This window comes from Carassius gibelio, chromosome B18 (genome assembly GCF_023724105.1).
Source record: "Carassius gibelio isolate Cgi1373 ecotype wild population from Czech Republic chromosome B18, carGib1.2-hapl.c, whole genome shotgun sequence".
Classification (NCBI taxonomy): Eukaryota; Metazoa; Chordata; class Actinopteri; order Cypriniformes; family Cyprinidae; genus Carassius; species Carassius gibelio.
Window position 1 is genome coordinate 8132364 of NC_068413.1, and position 21837 is coordinate 8154200.

The 21837-nt window shown below is 36.5% G+C and overlaps 2 protein-coding genes across 2 annotated transcripts in view; one reads left to right on the plus strand and one right to left on the minus strand.

Moving 5' to 3' along the window:
* The window catches only part of LOC127977090 (zinc finger CCCH domain-containing protein 18-like), a 5478-nt gene extending 630 nt beyond the window's left edge, over positions 1–4848 (minus strand). The window contains exons 1-5 of the mRNA XM_052581776.1: positions 4661–4848; positions 1459–2351; positions 738–822; positions 235–395; positions 39–134 (exon numbers count right to left, since the gene is read on the minus strand). Of these exons, the coding sequence (XP_052437736.1) occupies positions 39–134; positions 235–395; positions 738–822; positions 1459–2340 (1224 nt within the window). The 5' untranslated portion in view covers positions 2341–2351; positions 4661–4848. The remainder of the gene's footprint in view (positions 1–38; positions 135–234; positions 396–737; positions 823–1458; positions 2352–4660) is intronic.
* A 353-nt stretch (positions 4849–5201) lies between these two features.
* Positions 5202–19209, plus strand: LOC127977890 (thyrotropin-releasing hormone receptor-like). Its single transcript, XM_052583099.1, has 4 exons — positions 5202–5347; positions 7276–8007; positions 9504–9921; positions 13806–19209. The coding sequence occupies exons 2-4, from the start codon at positions 7622–7624 to the stop codon at positions 14499–14501; spliced, it is 1500 nt and encodes a 499-aa protein (XP_052439059.1). The 5' UTR covers positions 5202–5347; positions 7276–7621; the 3' UTR covers positions 14502–19209.
* Positions 19210–21837: the final 2628 nt, after the last annotated feature.

Genomic DNA, 21837 nt, shown 5'->3' on the forward strand with positions numbered 1-21837 from the left:
CCCATTTTAAAACAGGTGTATTGGTGATATAACCGTACCTCTTTGGCATGTCTAAGGCCTCTTTCCCAGGCGCTCTCCACCGGAGGATCTAGAGGAGGCGGCGGAGGAGGCAACTCTTCTACGGCAGGGGCTCCCTGGAAGAAATCAGGATTCAAATGTTGAACTGAAATGTAAACTTACTTTGAATTAAGAAACACACACAATAGTAGAAAATTAAGCACAGAGGATGTATACCCAGGGGTTAGCGGGCATGAGGGGGTGAGGTCCACCTGCCCCTCCTCCAGGAGGTGCTCCGTTAGGAGAGAAGGGATCTGGCTTGGAGATGAGGGAGTAGTTGCCTTTATCATTGACTCCTGGATGGATGAATCTACAGATCATGCCCCAGGTGCAGTTACCTGCAAGAGACCAGGCAGAAACCATTTAAATATATATTGATCATTTAAAAAAATAAATAAATAGCATCAATATCAAAACCATCCACTGCTTTTGGAATGTGCTGTGAAGACAAATGTGCTCACAGAAAAAATACTGCATTGAATTGCTCCCTCTACTGTTGTAACTTGGGCACATGCTGAACAACAAACTGAATGTGAGGCTTATCAAACTTCAAAGCATGTTATCATCAAGAGAAATTGTTAGATTATTACCTTGGGCTACATAAACACACAATTTGATAGGTAGAAAAGCTGTAGCAGCAGATTTTAAGTATTCAGGTAATCACATGAATGAAGAACTACCTTTCATAAAAAACCTGCAGATGGGCCGGGGTCTGATCTTCCTGTCCATCGGGTCCTTGACCTCGCCCTCCTCGAGATCATCATCCTAAAAAATAAACCGCAACACTCTCACGACAGCACCTTTTAATGAACATTTATCTAAGTTTTTATACATCAAACAATCTTGGAAAAAAAGTATCATGGTTTCCATAAAAATCTAAATATAAACATTTTAAACATGGTAAATCATACTAAAATTTCTGAAATATTACTTTATTCACTGTATTTTTAAGTAAATAAAACTTGTTGACACCAAACTTTTGAATAGTTGTGTGACTACATAGTACAGTATTTAAAAAGTTGATCATGTGATAGAATAATATAATTATGTTTTCTGATTTGCCAATGCCTGTCATTTCCATTCTACAAAAAAAAAAAAAAAAAAAAAAAAAGATATTGCATTCAATTGCTCCCTCTACTGTTGTGATCTGGTCATACAAAAATATTACCTGCGACATGAAAAACAAACTTAAACAAATGTAGTTGGGTTTCATATAAATATTAAATTTAAAATCCAGAATACAAAGTTAAAAAGCAATAGTTTTATCTGCAACACCCCCCCCCCCCCCCATAAAAAAAAAAACATAAGAAAAAAATGGCATGACTTGCTCTGCAGTGTCGAACTGAGATTGAACAGCTCCTATTATCATATGCTAGTCACAAATGATTTCAACATACTTACATCTATCTCTCCCTCATCAATCTCTCCATCATCTTCCTCTTTCTTTTTATCACGGAACGAATCTCTCCTGCCTCTCTCCCTCGAGTCCTCAGATTTTCTAAGCGGTGTGTCTTTGTTATCTGGGGGCAGAATTGGTTTTCTTTCCTTTCTCTTCCGTCTTTTCTCCTCCTCTTCATCATCCTCTTCCTCATCTTCTCCATCTTCCCCGGCGGGACCCTTCTCTCCCTCCTCCTCCTCAGGAGCAGCAGCACTCGGCTCTTCAGGAACCTCCTCGTCATAATCCAGCTCATGTTCATCCAGATCTCTGGACACAGAAGATTCGTCCTTCAAATCACTCACTACCATTGCTGCCCTCCTCCGCCTCCTCCTCTCTTCTTCCTCATCATCCTCTTCCTCAAGCTCAGCACGGCTAAGGCCAGACTTGGTGGTTGCCTCATCTTCCTCATCTCGCTCCTCTTCTGCTGGGGTGAAAAGTCGCTCGTCTTCTGGCCCTGGCGAGTCAGGATCAGGTGATCTCGGCGTTTCAAGGATTTCCTCCTCAGGAGACTGGCTAGCATCCCGCCTGCTTCCTCGGACCGTCAAACCGAGGTCATGTTGGTGGACGTTTTCTCTCTCCTCCCTGTCCATCTTGTAGTCTTCCAGGTCTGATACCTCCTCAGGATCTTCTCGTCTAGCTGCTACTTTGTCTCCATCCTCAAAGTCTGAGTCTCCTCCACCTTCCTGTACTTCATTCTCATCATCATTCAAAAGCTCACTGTCTGAGACTCCCCTGTCAACTTCTGATGGGGACTCGGGCAACTCTAGCAGCTCGTTGTCGGAGAGACCCTTTTCCTCCTCCTCAGGAGATTGTGGGGACTGGGTGGGGCTCTCAGGCGTATCCATCAGCAAGAACTCTGAAGCAGACATTGAATATCAGCCAAACAAGTCAAAAGTCTCAAAAGTTAACAGGCCCTCTAAGACCCGACTAAATAATTAATACCCTTATTAAAATAATATCTATTTTTGCAAACTACTGGAAACCTAACACTTTCATAACAAATCTAGTAAATACTTATTTGGCATATTATGTTTTAATTAACATGAATTAATTATATTTAATAACAAATGCATAAAAAAATACTTAATTAAAAAAAAGAGAAAGAAAATAAATGTAGAATATATATATATACACACACGCATATACAGTTAAAAATTATAGAAGCTTTTTTGTTTTAATTTTAATTATTGGAGCTTGCAGCTCATGAAAGTCAGAAATCCAGTCTCTCAAAATATTAGAATATTTCTTAAGATCAATAAAAAAAATAGAGGATTCGCAAAACAGAAAAGCTCAAGTTCTTTAAAGTATGTTCATTAATACACTTAATAAATGGGCAGGTGACAAGTCTTGCTGGAAAAGTAAATCAGCATCTCCATAATGCTTCTCAGCAGATGGAAGCCAAAATCTCCCGGTAGATGGCAGCATTAACTTTGGATTTAAAAAGACAATGAACCAACACCAGCAGACATCACGGCTCCCCAAATCATCACTGACTTCAGAAACTTAACACTGGATTTTAAGCCGCTTGATTCTGTGCCTCTCCAGTCATCATCCAGACATTGATTAGCTAATATAATGCTGAATTAACTTTTATCTGACAAGAGGACTTTGGACCACTTAGCAACAGTCCAGTTCTTATTCTCCTTAGCCCAGGTAAGATGCTTCTGACATTGTTTTTGTTTCAGAAGTGGCTTGGTACCCCTTTTCCTGAAGACGTCTGAGTGTGGTGACTCGATGCAATGACTACAGCTTCAGTCCACTACTTGAAGCTCTCCCAAGTGTTTGAATCTGCGTTGCTTGACAGTATTCTCAAGCTTGCGGTCATCTCCTGTTGCTTGTGTACCTTTTCCTACCGATTTTGCATTTAATATGCTTTGATAAAGCACTCTGTGAGCAGCCACCCCTTTCAGTAATGACCTTCTGTGACTTACCCTATTTGTGAAGGGTGTCAATGATCGTCTTGTGGACCATTGCCAAGTCAGCATTCTTCCCCAGTATTGTGGATTCAAAGAACAAGAGATACCCGGAATTTACACTGTAGGGATGGGCATTTAATAAAACTCAAATGTAAATATTTTAATATTTTGAGACACTGGATTGAGTTTCAAGAGCTATAAGCTCTAATCATTAAACAAACAAAACAAAAAAAAACTGCTGAAATGTTTTACTTAAAATGTAATGAATCTAGAATATCTGAAAGTTACACTTTTTGAAATAAGTTACAAAAACAAAAATGTAATTTATCATGATATTCAAATTTTTTGAGTTTCTCTCTCTCTCTCTATATATATATATACAAAATTAAAGACAACAATAATTAATAAGTAAAGTTAATGCTTGAACCCTCTGAGGGTTGACTTAAAACTAAACATAAAACAACTACAACCATTTATATTTTTAAGCTTTTAAATATACTAATATTGTGCAAATATTAAAAATGAGAGTGTTTGTAAAATGAACAAAAATAAGCTTTACTTCGGTTGATACCTCACTTTAAAAATGCTTGTCACTTAATTTATTTTTGATTGACAGTGTCTTATACAAACCTGTCAGTTTTTATTGTAGCGACAATCATTTAAATATCAATGGTATTTAGATGAAAACTATACAATGGTGATTTTATATAAAAGCTACACTTTCATAAACAAAATCCCTTTTAAAATGAATAAACTAACGTTACCCTACTAGACTAGTTCTTCCATAACAATACCCCATATATTAGCCCGCTAACGTAAAATAGCTTAACCGCATTCAAAACTTAAACTCATAAACATAAACTCTTCCATACCACACAAAGGCCAGTCATCTGGAACTTGTTTACCTTCTCATATTAAGGCAATGGATTCATGAGAGGGAGACCGACACGTCTTACTAGCCGTTTTATCTTTAACGGGAGAGCTCGTTGATGGCGATGCGGCTAACAGGCCCGAGTCCTGCCCGCACACTTAAAAACCGACACAATTTCCGACATTTACTGAACAATCGCGCCACTTAAATGCCTAGACTACAGGTTAATACACATACTTCACTTTCTAAGTCTAAATTCACGAGTTTCTGCGTTAAACGATGTGTCTTCGATGCACACGAGCTAAAATCTCATGCAACAATAAAGCGCTCCCTCCTGCACAACACACGGACATCGCGTATTAAAACACATTCGGTCACCTTTCAAACCACAGAGTCTTAGGAGACAATGTCTCAGTGTAGGTAGTCACCCGGTCTCTCTCCTTGGGGTGACTGTGTTCAAACAATGAGCGATCTGTCTTGGTTTCTTATTTTTCCTCTACCGGAGAAATTCATAAACCCTGCACTACACAGTGAGTGCGGCCATTACCCAGACGTCATCACAGCGCGACCAGATAATTTTTTTTCGTTGCATAATATAAATATATACATATTTATTTATTTTTTGCATAAAAACAAAAAATATACCTTTTTTATTAAGTAAAAGAAAGAAATGTTATTAGATTATTAATAGAAATCCATGTAAAATAATTACATTAAATATTCCGAGGCATACATTCATACACACGGGGACATATTATACTGAAGTCATACAGGAACAAATAATAAAATTATATAAATTATCCTCATTTACACACATTTTCACATTTTAATTACAGTCTTCAGTGAGCTTCAAATCACTCATGACACACGCATGAATTACCGGCGAACTCTTCCTCTAGGGGGCGCTGTTGTGATGAAGGGACCTACAAGAAGACTTACAGTTAAGAGTGCATTTACTAGCGCTTCTGTACAAGATCAGATTATTCGCTCGTCATGTCATATACTTCATATCAGTGCATTTTGCTTTTCATCTGGGGTTTACAGCCGACACTGCACGAAAATCTGGTAGGAGACGCTTTATTCTCTATCTTGAGAAGTTGTAGATGTCAGTTTCCATAATACGCAAATTTTAAGTGATTTCTTAAATCAGAACTTCATTCCTAAAAATGTTTTTTTTTTAAGACAAATTTATATGTATAATATGCACTTATATTATAGGCTAAGTATTTACATAATGGTTAAAGAGCTGCGCGTTTTACAAGACTGAAATTCTTCTAGCTTGTTTCGTTCAAGTCTATTTTAATATAATATATAAAGCTGCTCGGGTAGAAGATCGGTGCTAATGATTATTTACGTTTATATAATTGAACGTTTGTAATATTGCGATATAAAAAATTACAAGCTGAGCGTGTATTCATTTATTGTACAGATACAGAGGTTCATAAGTTCACATAATCTTTAAGGCGCCAAAATATTTAGCAAATTGGATGTTGCTTTAACAACTTGCTTAGAAAACGGAACGTTGCTTTAAAAAATTTCAAAAATCTACATTATTATTTTAACTCGAATTATGAATATTTCCAATGTATTCATGGAAAGTCTGCTTTCCTGTTCAGGTACACATTTATAAGAGAGACTGTGATTTTTGCACGGAGAGTAGGCTGTGTACTAAAACTAGTGAGATAACTACCTAGACAGCGGTTTTAGGCATGTACCATTTCGGAAGCAGTCTGTGATGCCCCAAAATGCAGTCTAGTTAGGCAGCTCACTAGGTTTTGAGACACAGCCGTGCTGTTTACCTTAGAGTGCATTATACTGATTTATGATTCTGGTAGTGATATAGTCAATTAGGAGAGCTAAACAAATGTGAATGATAGCCCATTTCATAGCAGCACGTCTGACTCTCATCATCTTCGAATCGAGCTCAGACAAAGAGTAAGGAAGAGCTCTCTTTTATATATGTGACAGCAGAAATCTGATGGATGTTACAAATATATATATATATATATATATATATATATATATATATATATATATATATATATATATATATTACAAATTATAATATTTATCATTTTTAAGACAGCATAATAAACATTGAGGGACACACACACACACACCGCAGTGTTCTTGTATATATCTGCACTGCCAGAGCAGTAATAATGGAATATGAAATAGAGTTAGATGAAGTCCGAGCAGGGTTTTGTAGGGTTGGGAAGGCGGGATTGAGTTAAATTACTTTTCACATCGTGTCCACCTCAATTTATTAGGGAAGCCCCGAGAGGCATTGCAGTCTTATTTACAAGGCAAAGAGACGATTGAAAAGAGCAACAGATGTCTGGATTTTTCAAGCTCCTGTGAACAACGTCTTGGCCCCATTAAGTTGCTTTAATGGATTTCAAAACGCGATTTTCAGACTAGAATTAATGTTCAAATATGTTATCAAAGAATATTTGTGGCAAACATTGTGTTCTTACATGATGATGAGTATTCAACAGACGTTTCTACCATTTGGTGTTGTTTTTTTGTGAATTATGCACTAAACAAGAGCTATTGAGGTCATTCGAAGATTTCTAAGATACTTCAATGTGTATGAAAAAACAACATAAAGGTTGTATAATTTAAAGATCCTTGGAGCTGTGTGGCTATAAGTCATTCTGTGATTTTCCCTGCTTATCGCCGTGCACCACTTAAAATGTCTCATTTGAATAATTAAAAGCTTCTCATCCTGTCTCAATAATGTTCAGAGGAAGTCTCCTAAAATCCTTACTGGAGCAAGTGTTATGGGAACATTTGTAAAGAGAACAAATAGGAAGTCTGTGTATGCATCATGTTATTTTAATATGTGATGCTCCCACCTCAGTGTACGCCTTATCTTTTTGCGCCAGATGAAATGGACTGTTATTTAGTAATTAACAGACGGCTATGAAATCCTCTTAACAGTGATTGAGACTTGCTTTTCCCCTGCTGACTTCTGCAATCTTTTATTCCAGAGTGATCAATTGGATGGACGGTTGCATTAACGTGAGGGAGAAAAAAATTAGCCTCTGGATTTCAATACGATGCTTTTAATGGAAGAATACTGTTACAGAAGAAATAATAGGCTGCGGTCAGCAGATGAACATCATTATGCTGTTGAAGCCAAGAAAATTAAACAACATACTTAATAAGAGAAAAGAACATCAATAAAAGCTGGAACTGAACAGACAGTTTTTTTTTTAATATATTTACTCTTTTGAATATCAAAATAGATTATATTCAGCTTTTTATTCTCCACCACCTATTTATTTCCGCCTCATCACATCTTCTGTGTAAATACTCACATCAAGAGGACTAATCATGCAGGAAAATGTGAGCTCCAGAATGGACACCCCCACTAACATCTCCCTGGTGGGGTCTGGGGATGCTGTGTCCGAGTCCCTGGAGTATAAGACGGTATCTGTGTTCCTGGTGCTGCTGGTGTGTGGCGTGGGCATAGTGGGAAACGTCATGGTCGTGCTGGTGGTTCTTACCACACGGCACATGCGTACACCCACCAACTGCTATCTGGTGAGCTTGGCCGTGGCCGACCTGATGGTCTTGGTGGCCGCGGGTCTGCCCAATATCTCAGAGAGCTTGATGGCCACCTGGGTGTATGGGCATGCTGGGTGCCTGGGCATCACCTACTTCCAGTACCTTGGCATTAATGCATCCTCCTGTTCAATTACAGCCTTCACTGTGGAGAGGTAAGACCTAAAATTAAGTAACGTAAAATTCAAATAAAATAGCTCAGGGCTGGACTCAAATTCTGGAAGAAGACTGTGATAGTTATGTAACATGAAAATAAGTTAGATAATATGAGATAAATGCTCTAACAATGAATATTGGTAGTTTTTGTGGCTGATTATTTTAGGTATACAAACAAACGTACACATATAACGTACATATATATATATATATATATATATATATATATATATATATATATATATATATATTTAATTAAAATTCTCTAATTAATTACAAACCCTCAAGTTCGTCAATCATCTTTGGAACACAACGTAACGTGATCAGCATTGTTTAATTTCAGCATGGCGCACTTTCTCCTGAATGTAAACAAAACTGATTATGTTTATTACGTTCTGGGGAAAGCGTGTGAGTAATTAATGCCAGAATTTGTATTTTTGGGTGAACTAACCCTTTAACCCTCTGGTGATCTTTTTTTAGAGCAAACCATTTACATTCTGAATTTTATAAAGGTTTTACTTAATTGGAAGAGTATGAAACTTGGTTGGAGTATTGTGGCGCTTACTATATAAATACAAAAAAGGCTAAATAGTCTTAAACATTAGTCATAATTATGATCTTTGAAGTGAAAAAGGAAGGAAATACTTCGTAAAGAGCAAATATTTAGGGTACAATCTACAAATAAGCCACAAGGAAGTAGACTTTGATAATGTTGAAATATATATATATATATTCACAAATATTAAAGCTAATATTAAAGCTAAGCTGACCGAAAATACTCTTATAAACAACTAGAGAATACACAACCCTGTTATATTTAGGCTTATACATGTATCTTGTCATTACATCATGGTATTACATATGACATTCTTTATTTTTCCCAGCTGATGGCTCCCAATCAAAATACATTTGCTTTATTTCGTATTATGTTTTTTCCTAATATTTGTATTATTTTTTAGTGCTGTCAAACCATTAATCCCGATTAATCACATCCAAAATAGAGTTTTTTATTTACATATTATATGTATGTGTACTGTGCATATTTATTATGTATATAAAAATACAAGCACATGCATGTATATATTTTAGAAAAATAAGTTATGTTTATATATTAAATATAATAATATAAATGTATATACATGTAAATATTTTCAAAAGATATACTGTATGTGTATTTATATATACATAATAAATAAACACAATACACATTCATATATTATGTAAAATATTTTACATTTATCGTTTCAAAGCACTAATTATTTTATATATAAATAAATGGTGCATAGAGAGTCATGCAGTTATTGGAAGAGAGTTTATGTAGTACCATTAAATCCCTTCAAAACACAAAATATTAAAGAGGAAATTTTACCTTAAATAATCTGTTTTGGCTGACGAGAATCACAAGTGTGAATCCAAAGTGAGAAATACTTTAAATAAATCAATTATACATATTTCATTAAATAATAAATATTATTGTTTTCTTGTGGTCCTATAGATACATCGCTATTTGTCACCCAATGAGGGCTCAAACGGTCTGTACGGTATCCCGAGCCAAACGCATCATTGCCGGAGTGTGGGCTTTCACCTGTGTATACTGTATGCTCTGGCTGTTCCTGGTGGACATCCAGGTGAACCCTGACGGCCGTGTTCAGTGCGGCTACCGTGTCTCTCGAGACCTCTACCTGCCCATCTACCTGATCGACTTCGCCATCTTCTACGTGATCCCGCTGCTCCTGGCCATCGCTCTTTACGGTCTCATCGCCCGAATCCTTTACCTCAATCCTCTGCCCCACCCACCAGACTCAGGTACCATTATCGCCCCCACTCTCAGGAGGAGCTGCAAAGAACCAGCGGACGCCGGAAAAGCAGGTCGCCAGGGACGCCCAAAGAGCGCTCTTTCTTCCCGGAAACAGGTGCGTGTGCAAAAGTTTGTGTTTAGACAATTAGGACTAATTCCACATTTTGATATCCACTGAGATTGCAGTTGAGGCCAGACAAGGGGCAGTTCTTCCCTGCTGTACTGTGCCTTATGATTATTATCTCACATTTGTTTTTTGAAAGGTCAGTTCTTTTTTTATGAGAATAATGTTTCACTCTACTAAATGTCAGTTTGTGAGGAGAAGAATGTGTCTATGTTTTTCTGGTGGAGATTAAAATAATAGCCTATTTAAAGTAAATGACACATTTAATTGGCGGGGATTTAGATCATCAAGTCAATCTTTTATTTAATATTATATTTTACTTGGTTGCATCTTAATTTGTAAATTGCATAAAAAATGAAAAAAGATACAATAATTGATACCCAGCTGCATTTGGTTTCAGTCGTAAAACTTAAATTATCTGCGTTCCAGTGTTTCTGTCATGCAATAACTAACACAGCATGAATATTGGTTCTCGATTTGTGAACTAATGACTTCTAGTCACTGATTCATTTTGATGATTCATTCAAAAGAGTCAGAGGTTTGTGAGTCACCTAATCAGAAGCCGCATTCATTTTTCATGTCTGATTCTAAATGACTGTTAACTGTCTATTTATGACTTGCTGTTTATGACAATGCTTAATTAAAGATGCAGAGTGTAGTGAATGAGGTCTAATTGTACTTTAAGATAAGAAAAAGTCTGTTTGGGTGACATTTTGAAAACCATTACCAACACCTTTTACACTGATAGCATCAAAATGGAAGTAATGTATACTAAATGTTTTCTAAATGTAGTCATTTTTGCTTTGGAGTTCTGTATAAAGCACAATAATATCTCTGCACACCTTCATTTGTGCAAATAAACACATATATGGATGCAGACCAAACATCTGAGCTCATTATTTATTATGTGAAAGTGTACCTAATGGTAGAATATCATCATAAAGCAGATCATCAGGATCTATCTCATCAGAAGAGAGGCATTAGGGGCCATCAGGGTACTGTTTGGGTCTACATTAACGTCACTACATCAGCCACAGCTGTGTTGTGACTCTGGAATAATAGACTCTGTGATAGATCATAGACATTAGAGATATGATGCAGGCAGTGAGAAAACAAAAGCATGAAGTCGTGCAAAGGCCAAGAATTTTAGAAGATCTTTTCCCTGATTGAAAATGGATATACAATCACACAGTTGACAGTAAATACTGCTGTGTATTAGTGCTGTCAATCGAGAAAAAACAAAAATAAAAATAACTGATTAATTGCACATCTTGTTCTGAAATGAATCGCGATTAATCCCACCTAACATTAAAGTTTTTAAATATACTTTTATATTGCATTAGTTTCAAATTCAATCTTCAAGTGAATGTACAAACAACATAAAGACAGTGTATTTTTAATATTTGTTTAATGGCATCTTTATTTATGACTAAAGGCCAGTATCACTGATACCAATTAATACCGACTTCCCTATAAATAATTTCCCCTCTAATATTTAACCATTGAAAGCCACATTACATTATAATTAAGAGCAATCAATTTTAACCATTGAAAGCCACATTACATTATAATTAAGAGCTATCAATTTTAACATTTATTAGACTAGACTAGACTAGATTACTAGACTAAATAATTTCTAAGTTAAGTGAAATTAAAACAATCTTCACTTAAACCCATTATAATAAATGTCATATCAATCTAGGCTATACAGCAATTGAATAAAGTTCTCAAACTCTAATTCTAAACTAAATACAAATTAATCATTAAAGTTTTAAAATCTATAAAAGTTATTGATTTCCTCTTTTTTCTTTTATTCCTGATGAACAGACATCACAGCAGCTGTTAACATGTAATTTTAACAGTATATTTAAGAGCAAAAATATTTGTATTGAATTGGTTTTTAGTGTTAATATTTCCCATTTTTTTATTTTTGACAAAATTTGTAATCATATTTTTTTCACATTTGTATTAATCTTTTTGTCTTTATTGTTTTTTGATTGATTTAAAAAACCTTTGTATAAAACAGATCAACTAAAATAAACATTCATTATTCATTTTATTTTACGTAAGTTAACATTTATTTCATTTCATGTAATACTTTTTTATGGCATTTGTTTAAGTTAATTATAATAACCCTGACAGATGAGACTGAGACTTTTTAACCATAGTTCAGTGATATAGATCTAATGAATTTAATTTTAGATTCAGAGCATCAAACAGATAAGAATAGATAATATCATGCAATTCAGACCATTCAGTGACCTTACGTACACATGTCCCTGCGTTTACCTTGAGTGCACTTATGTGTGTGCGGAGATGATCGCTTCACCTCAGATCAAAATCTTGAAGATTCAAGAGTGCCTCACTTAAGTAGAGCATTTGCATAATATGATTTGTGATGTTCACTCAAGTATGCTTAATACTCCTGGAGATTATGCTCTTTGAGGTTATAAGAGCGGCTCCCTTTCTTCCGCTTTTGTACCTCAGTTACGGTGCACCTCCAGCTCTTTGATCACTTCATCTGCAAATTTCATAAAGTTCAATACAATTCAAGATGCCTGTGCCACCGCGGTGGTTGAGTGAAGTTATCTCTCCTATGAATCTGATAAAGTCATCACTACAGTAGAGGCTCCCCTTTATTTAACCTAATCATGAGTAGCAGCCGGCTTTGTTTGTGCTGTGTTAAGACCTTGTTTTCCATTGATAAGCAATCACAATAACCTGATATTTCAAATGCATATTCAAATTGTCACTGCCAGTCATGCAGTCATTATCTCCTGCTTTGTTAATTAATGGAGCTCCTCCCAACCTCGCACAGCTTCAATTAGATGCTTTGTTGTGCAGACAATTTTGTCACTATCATTGAAGGTCTCCGTCACCGGTTGTCTATCTCTAGCATGAGACAATGAATACGCTCGAACCCCACAGGAGTGCCTGTGAATGTTAATAGGATGAATTTTAGTATGTATTTGTCGCTTGAAATGAGTGAGGACACACTAGGTTGGACTGCTTTGTTTTCTTTGACAGACAAAACCTGGTGTGGATATATTCCATCCTTCTCACAGGAGTTCAGCAGTGTTTGCCTGTTAACCGTCAAAGATGATGTTTGACTGACATTGGAAGATTTTTGAGCGCGTCTCGTCTTGTTGTCTCTCTCTGTCATTCTCTCTACCACTCCCTCTGTTTGCTTGCCATAGACTTCTACATTTGTTTTAATGCAAATGCAAATGTAAAATGCAATTGTTTCTTTGAGATACAGACAAGGATGAGATTTTATTTAATGCAAAGCACTCAGTCCAAGCCTTTTTGTATATTTTTTCTAAATAATACCTCTAAACCAAAAAAAAAAAAAACATGCAGGCGCTGCATTGTTAGTACATATTATTTTTTATTGATCATGTACATGTGTTTTTATGCCGATTTTTTATCGATTTTTTTTTTTTTGTGTGGTATATTGAACACTGTTGTGAATTCTGCCGATTTTATTATAAGCATGGCCTATCGAGCTAACACAGATGATGTTTCCTCAAAAATGTTGACTTATGATGGTTTTGAACACATACGTTAATAAGAGTTGAAACTTATTAATAAAGCACAGTAAGCCACAGTTTTCCAGGAGACACATTTTCATGAATTTATAGTTAAATTACAGATAATTTAAACTGTTGTTAATTTGTTAAAACTTGTTAAATATAGTACAATATGTGACCATGACAAACATGCTTGCTGTCATTGTTAGAAATACTTAAAAGGAAGTGTTCTGAATTAATAAGGAAACAATCAGACGGTACTAAGAATGCTTTGATGCCATTGGTGTATATGTGAGTATATGGGAAAACCTCAAAGAGCCACTTTGTCATTTCTCACCTCTGTAGGTCACTAAAATGCTCGCAGTGGTGGTTGTGCTCTTCGCCCTGCTGTGGATGCCATACAGGACCCTGGTTCTTATTAACTCCTTCGTGAGCACGCCATACCTGGATGCCTGGTTCCTGCTCTTCTGCAGAACCTGCATTTACGCTAACAGTGCGATCAACCCTGTCGTTTACAACCTGATGTCCCAGAAGTTTCGCTCAGCTTTCCGTGGGCTGTACCGCTGCCATAGGGAAGACGTGCATCAGCGGACGCTCTCCATGCTCCAGAGCGGATACAACCTTGGAAGGGACTCCCGAGTTTGCAGCAACACCAACGGCACACCTAGGAAAACCAGTTCAGTCACTCCTGAGCAGAAACAAAACAAAGGCATGGTGAACGACAAGGAAAATAAAGACAAGCTAATTAGTGATGGTGTAAAAAATGAGATTGAGCCGAGCATCAAGAAAAACGCAGTTAAAAACTGCAATGTAGATGAACTGAAAAGCTCAGCTGACAAAGAGATGCCTACAGTTGAGAATGTGGACATGAGCAAGATTAATGATAATGGGAAAATAATGGAGGAAAGCGATAATACCGCTCAGGGTATTATCGCTGTCATGAGCAACACAGAGCAGACACAGCTAGATGCCGATGAATTCAAATCTACTGTGGGGGAAGCCGAACAGAATGACACAGAGTTAAATCACAGCATTGTATAGATCGCTCCACTTTATACTGTATATATTTCATTGAAGTGGCATGGTTGATCGGTTGTTTATTTTAAAGCCATATCTTGGGTTTCAAAACTTGTATTTACAGGCGTCATCCTCACTCTTCAGTGGATGACTGGAGCCACTCTCTCCTCATAATTTACAAGTGGAACCATTTGGCTGTCAGCACCAGAATCCCATGCCTCCTAGTGCTAGAGCTTCAGCTAGGACTGACTGATTTGTTACAAAACATATTATTTTGAAGAAACATTTAACATCTCATATTGCTGCTGCTTAAGCGAATAGACATTGAAACAGCACCCAATGACTCTTGAGGATGAAATAACCTACAGAACCTTTAAATGGCATCATACACTGAAGAACTGGGGATTACAGACCACCAGGCTTTCAAGACATATTAAAGAAAACATGCAGAAACATATACGCTTCATTGCTAGGAGATGCGTGACAAATGAAAGCAATGTGTGCTCTAAAATCAGTTTAAAATATTGAATATTTTTGACATCTTTCGATGGAACTATTGCTAATTCTTCCAGACTGCAAGTCAGAGCAAATATCTGAGAATAAAATAATGTAGTGTATTCCAATAAATTCAAACTGGGGTTTTCCTTAAAGGGAAAGTTCACTCACCATCATGCTGATCCAAACCTGTATGACTTTCTTACTTATGCGGAACACAAAAGAAGATATTCTGAAGAATGTTTCATTCAATTTTATTAGACCCAGTTGAGTTTCCTAGTAAAGTTTCCTATAAAAAAAATCTGCTTCCAATATAAATGATTATTGTTGCAATGGAAATTCATCCTATTGATATTCTAAATGTATCTCATTGGTCTTATTGTGAATGATTCATCCATGCATGTTTGTTTATTTATATATTTATTTTATTTCATTTTACCTTTTACGTTTTTCACCAAAATGTGGAACTGGATCTTCCCGTGACACGACAAACTTCTACAATCATTTAGTCTGCTTAAGCCCCGCCCCTTTGTTCTGTTTTCATTCCATCAGCAACCGATGAATAGAACCAAGACCTCACCCTTGAGTTTTCTCTTTTTTTGATAAACTGTTTCATCCAGATATAAATCACAATACAGAAGAAAATATCTATCAATACTTCCATTACGTCACTTTACATACAGTTACACTTGAGTCTCCTTTAGAAGAACCAGCTTCTTTCCGTTGACCCAAAAGTGAACTCCAGTCAAGTAAAAACCAACAAAAAAAAGACACACATAAAACAGTATGCTTCTTCACTTTACAAACTAAATATTTAAATGAAATCTCAGCCTTTTATTAATCACACAATGCCATATCACAATTTTGACTTGAATAGAATTAACTGTGCAGCCTTAGCTCCAGGATGTGTCTTGTCTCAACACAAAACTTTTTTACCCACTTTGGGTCTTCAAACTCAGCGGAATGAGAAACAAACAAGCCTCATCCTGCTTTCAAAGCACAGACAAATTAAACCCCTTAAAAACATTCAGGATGCTACGGGGCATAAGATCCATTTAAAATGCTTTTGTCCAACAATAAGGCCTGAAGCGTCATGAAACACTTGGGTTTTCCCACAGCCAACATTTGCCATCACTGGATGAATTCCATAGTACGTGGAGATCTAATGCCTCGCCATTTGTTCCAGCCCAAATAAACAGAGCCTGTTCTGTGTGCCCAGAGGTACGTCGGAGCTTTTTAGACCCCATTTACAACCTAGTGGAAGATGAGCGAAGCCAGGCATCCATTTGTCAGGTGTAGTTATTCATCTTTTTATGTGGAGCGCAAGAAACACCTTCCACGCCGAACAGAGCCGACGGTTTCTGCTGAAGCAAGCAGACAGATGTAACCATAAATCATCTCTAAACAGATCATATCTTTCCCGGATGAAGGCGGTGGAGCTGAAGCATATTCTCAAAGCACTTTGTTGTTCAGCAAGTGCTATTTTATGTGTTTTAATGCCTCGTATATAATACTCAACATCGATGTGATTATCTGTTATAAATCATCATTTTCTGATGCTGTCAAGACTTTGACAGTCATTTTCTAGTTGAAATGTGAACCCTGTGTTGTTATTTTAGTACGCCATTAAGTCTAACTGCTCGCTCAAGTGTTTTGTTGTTGCTCTGGAGAAAAATGCAGCTCTGCACTGAAGCACTGTTTTCAAGATCAGTTGAATATGACAGTTATGTACCGTGAATATGCTTACTACAAATATGTTTATTCATTTTCTGCGTATAATTTGATGTTTTGGGTTTCTTTCATCAATGTAAAGAAGCATTCGAAAGAACAAATGTATAATACAGTACTTAACCTATGAGTTCTTAGACTACGCTTGTCTCTTTCTCATGATGTTTCACAATTGTTGATTGCTGCGGTTTTTAGTCTTGTTTCTGTGCCAGGAGTGGATTTTCTCTGCAGGCTGATGCTTCGCTTGGTGTTGCCCGAAGAAGACATTTCCAATTTGTGAGCCTATCGAGCTTTATTATTAGCTGCTATTTATACATGATCTATTTTGAAAACCATGGTTGATATTGTGTTGGTATTGCAATGAAGGAGTGGATGCCGATTTGCCATATCCTTCATACTGATATTAATTATTTTATTACATGATTTCTTGTTTGACTATTAATCAAGTTATAGCAAGAGTGAAATGTGTAACCTTATGTGTGCTGTATTTCTTTTCCTCAAGATTAATGTCCACATATTATGTGTGTGTATCCAACCGTAATGATAAGACACTCGCCAGTGCTAGAAAGCCTTGAATTTTAGATAAGTTCTCTGTGTACGTGTGTTAGTATCTGTCTGTACAGGGAGAAGCTCAGACAGTCCCAGGACAAACGATCAACTGCCAGTGTCCAGCATATCAGATATACGTCTTTGGAGAGTTTTATCTAGGTTTTGGAACCAATCAGAATTTTGTTGACTCATGTATTGACGCAATTAGTATCCTCTGTCAGGGTATAACTGTGGTTGATTTTGTATTGTACTGGGGGCGGCCTGCGAACTCCTTCGAGAGTGTTGAAGCTGACTTCTGCTGATGAAATTGCAAACTATTTTCTCCAAGTAAAATTATTATTATTAATTGAACTCATCTCTGAGTCCTGGTCTTCATTGCGACATATCTGGTCCTTGGGTTTTAACTGTAAATTCCCCTACAGTTAATGGTGGAGAATGCGGGCAATAGTTCTTTGGTGACATCCCTGATCAATCATCAAACCAAGGTAGGAAAGATTTTAGATTTAATATTATTGGTTAGGGACTGTCTGTAAGTGGAGGGGGTCGAGAGAAGGAGGAACGATAGACTCACTCAGACGTGAGGGGGTAGACACCAGCTCCAGGGTGGAGTAGGTAAATTGGTGTCACAATATACCTGTAAATAAGTAACCTTGTGAGTATAAGGGGTTCAAGTACACATCGGTAGGTCTTGATATAAGATATTTAGAGATGTGTACAGTTACAGAGGAACAGGTGCACACCTATACGTCTTAGAGAGAGACGTAAAAATTTTGTTTCTAGGTGTGCACAGTCCAGGGGGGGACAAAAACGCATTCTTAACAGGCATGTGAACCCGTAAAGGACAGTGCTGGGTCAAAGCACAGAGAGCCGAAAAGCACGAGAGGCCATAAAGGGCAGTGCATTTACGGCCGGGTAAGCCAAAGTAGGGGTATGGGAAATCCCGAGAAGAATGTAAGACGCTAGACGGGGGTTCTAGTCGTATCTCGCTCTTCCAACTCTCGATCACCCACCATTACAGACAGGGGCGCCCCGAGCTTAGAAATAGGCCAGGTCAGTGGTTAGGGAAAAGAGTATCCAAAATTAGTGTTTAAAAATAAATAGTGATAATTCATATGTGCACCTATAAAAATATAGGGATATATGCAAAGGGAAAGTATTGATTGATCTGGGATGCCTCAGGAACAACCCCAAAAGAGCTAAAATGTAGTTTTCATGACCCTGATTGGATTGGACCAGTATATGGAAATTCTGGAATATACTTTGCAATTTCATCACGCGGAAGTCAAGTGCTGTTGGTAAGATCGCCGCCTCAATATGTTTTTGGTTTATGATAGAAATATGACTGACAAATTAGGTAACCTGGTCAGCCCTGATAGAAATAATGAAACAGAAGAGAGCAAATGCTGTAAACAGTTTGGCTCTGAAGCTCTGACTTTAAAAAAATATATATATTCTCTGAATTCATTTAAAGAATGATCAGTCTGAGCTTTAATTCTGATTGTAATGTTAAAACAAAAACTTGATTGGCTTTAAACTTAGAAAGAACCTGAGAAATAAACATTTATAAATGTATGTGCCGATTTGTTAAAAATAATCCCAGAAGTAACTGAGTGATGATTTAATCTGATTCTCTGTGCATAGAAGGTTTAAATGACAAAGAATGATATCATAAGACCTGTTCCAGTTCCTATATAATTGTTGAAAGTCCTGACAAGGAATACTGAACAGAATTCTGGGTTAGTGAAAAAAAAAAAAACTGTAGGCACACAAATTGGCAGTGGCATTTTGGAAAAACTTAGAAGCTTATGTTTTGTTAAAAAAGATAAAATTACTTTGACTACAATGAAGCCGTTGTTTTATCTCATGCTGGCCCCCACCATGACTCTGGCTTAAGCTTTGAAAGTACCAGAGACATGTTCTGAGTAAAAAAAAAAAAAAATGTAATTTCTATATTTACTAATGTTTGGCCAAAAGAGTAATTTTATTGTTGGATTGCAAAATTATAGTTACGCAGCATCATAAAAAAAGAAAAAAGAAGAGAAAAGAAAATTATTTTTTGTTTATGAGATGATAAAGTTGTAAACAAGTAACATAAACGGGGGTTTCAAAGTAACTTTGAAGACAGCATGCTAGCAAGACCCAAAGTAATATACCTGGGTCAGATAACCTCTGACAGATTTAAAACCAATGTTGAAATTCAGAAGCCATGGCCAGAATTACAATGAATGGACGGGTGTGAAAAATAAATTCACTGAGTAATCTCAGCATGATAGTTTGGAGGTATCCAATTGAGTTTAGCGATTAAATATTAGTTTGATTAACCTTTTTCAATGTTTTAACACTAGTAGGTGCTGTCAATGGCTCTCATGGTTCTTGAGTGCACCTTTCCTAAGCTGCAGGAAATACTGGATTCTGGAAGAAGACTGTCGAGGATGTTGCAACGGGAAAGAGTGGTTACCAGTGTGCATGAGGTGATTTCTCAATGACGGGTAAGATCCTCTTCTGGCCAATAGGGGACAACCTAAGGCAGGGGGTCACCGCCACTGGGCACCTGCCCTGAAGGGAGGTGTTTTATGTGAGATGGTAGTGGAGTTGAGCGGATGCTTGATAGGCCTAGAGCATCATTAAGAGGGGAACTGTATGAAGTACAGCAATCTGCCTCAAAATGTGAGCTCCTCCAGACCTGATCACCAGCAACCGCATTCCTTGACTGATTGTTGTGACAAGCGTCCACAACTTGATGCAACTATGCCAGGGGATCACACCCTGAGGACAAGGAGCTTATTTATAAAAAGTGAATGGCAATGGGCTTTCAAGAACCATCTGAGACCATGTGATGACAGCCATTATTTTGAGACAAAAATTTCTTATGAGGCTAAAATGATATTGAACTAATATGTCTATATCATAGTCTTTACTCATGCAGGTCATTAGGAATGACACAAGATGATAACAAGATATGGTGGTGGCTAAAAATGAAGACTGCTTCTGCTTAATCAAGAGATGGTTTAGATAACAAAGGTTAAGGGAATTAAGCATGTAAGGTAAAAATAATTTTAAAGAAATGTTCCTAGCATTATGTATTTTAAACAGTTTAAACTGAGATTTTAGATCTAGAAACTTTGACATTTTTAACTTATTTGAATAATTTAGGGTTGTATGTTGTAATGAATTTTATATTATAGTCTAAGTTAAAGTTTGGCAAAAATTGTCAAAATAAATAAATAAATAATATTTTGCACAGTAAGAGAGAGAGAGAGAGAGTGCTTGAGTGGAGGCAGGGATAGTGCTCTTCTTCTATTATTGGCCTGCTAAGAAAGAGTAACCAAAACAGAGCAATAATTTTAAGACCAAAACAACCCAGCTGATTTTTCTCAAAATAAAAAATCATTAATGAACAGGCAAACTTTGAGATTAGATAAGAGATTAGGTACAAACTTGGTAAAATGCACAGACAATGTTTGAGTTTAAATCCTTCCGATTTAATACCAAAAGGAAAACCTTAAATATGAGCTGTTAAAATATAAATGTGTTAAGTATGTGCATGCATGAGGATGGCTATATATATATTATTGGGGGACAATTCTGTTCCTGTTTTGTTTCAATTGAGTCACTAACCTCTGGAATGAGTGTTTTATCATTACAGATGTGTTAAGTGAAATTACTTTACAGAAGTCGATAATTCTGAGTGAAACTAATTAAAAGACAATGCCAAACATGGGACGAGCTTTAAGTGGATTGGTTATCCAGCTCTGTCTGCTACTGGTAATAATGACTTGTTTTGTCTTTTATAATACTGATTTAAATCACTCTCTGGATTAATATGTTAAAGAGTGTTTATATGATTGGATTTGTGAAATTTAAGTTTGCCGTCCAAAATGGGTTTAAAATCCATGCCTAAATTTAAATGAGGGTCTAAATTTTAACAAGTTAACACTTGTTGTTTGAATGGTGAAGGTAAATATTTTAGACTTGACGGCAGAAAAACAGTGACAGATTGGCTACGTCACTAACCAAATTATCCAGAGAGCACCCTCACATAAAGAAGCCTGGTGGGAAAACAAAGGAGTGAATCCTGCTTGTGTAATATAGTGCAAAAGCTTTATGTAGTGGTTTATGTAGAACAGAGATAAGTTGAACAAAAACGTGTGGATAGCCCCTTAATGGAGCAAATCCATAACAAGAGGTTTGAATTAATTGAAATAGCACAGCAAAAAAAAAAATAATAATAATAAATTTTGTTTGAACAAAACAATTGTAATAGGCTCTATGGAGCTGCTTATGAACACCTGTCAGGTCAAATCAAATTAATATTGTGAACACTGACAGGGCTTTTTGATAATGTATACTGTTTCAATACAGATTTACAGAAACTGAGGATGTCTCTTTAATAAATATTTGGGCGTTTAGAACTAAGTAATAGTATTGTTCATTTAGTAATAGTATTGGGAAATCTGTGTGCTCTTTTTCAGTTTATAATAATTTTGAGTAAATAAATATCACTGCCAAATGACAAACATGAACAAAGGTTTTAAAGACATTGATCACGTAGCTGATGTGTAAGCATTTCTAACTGACAAAACAGTGA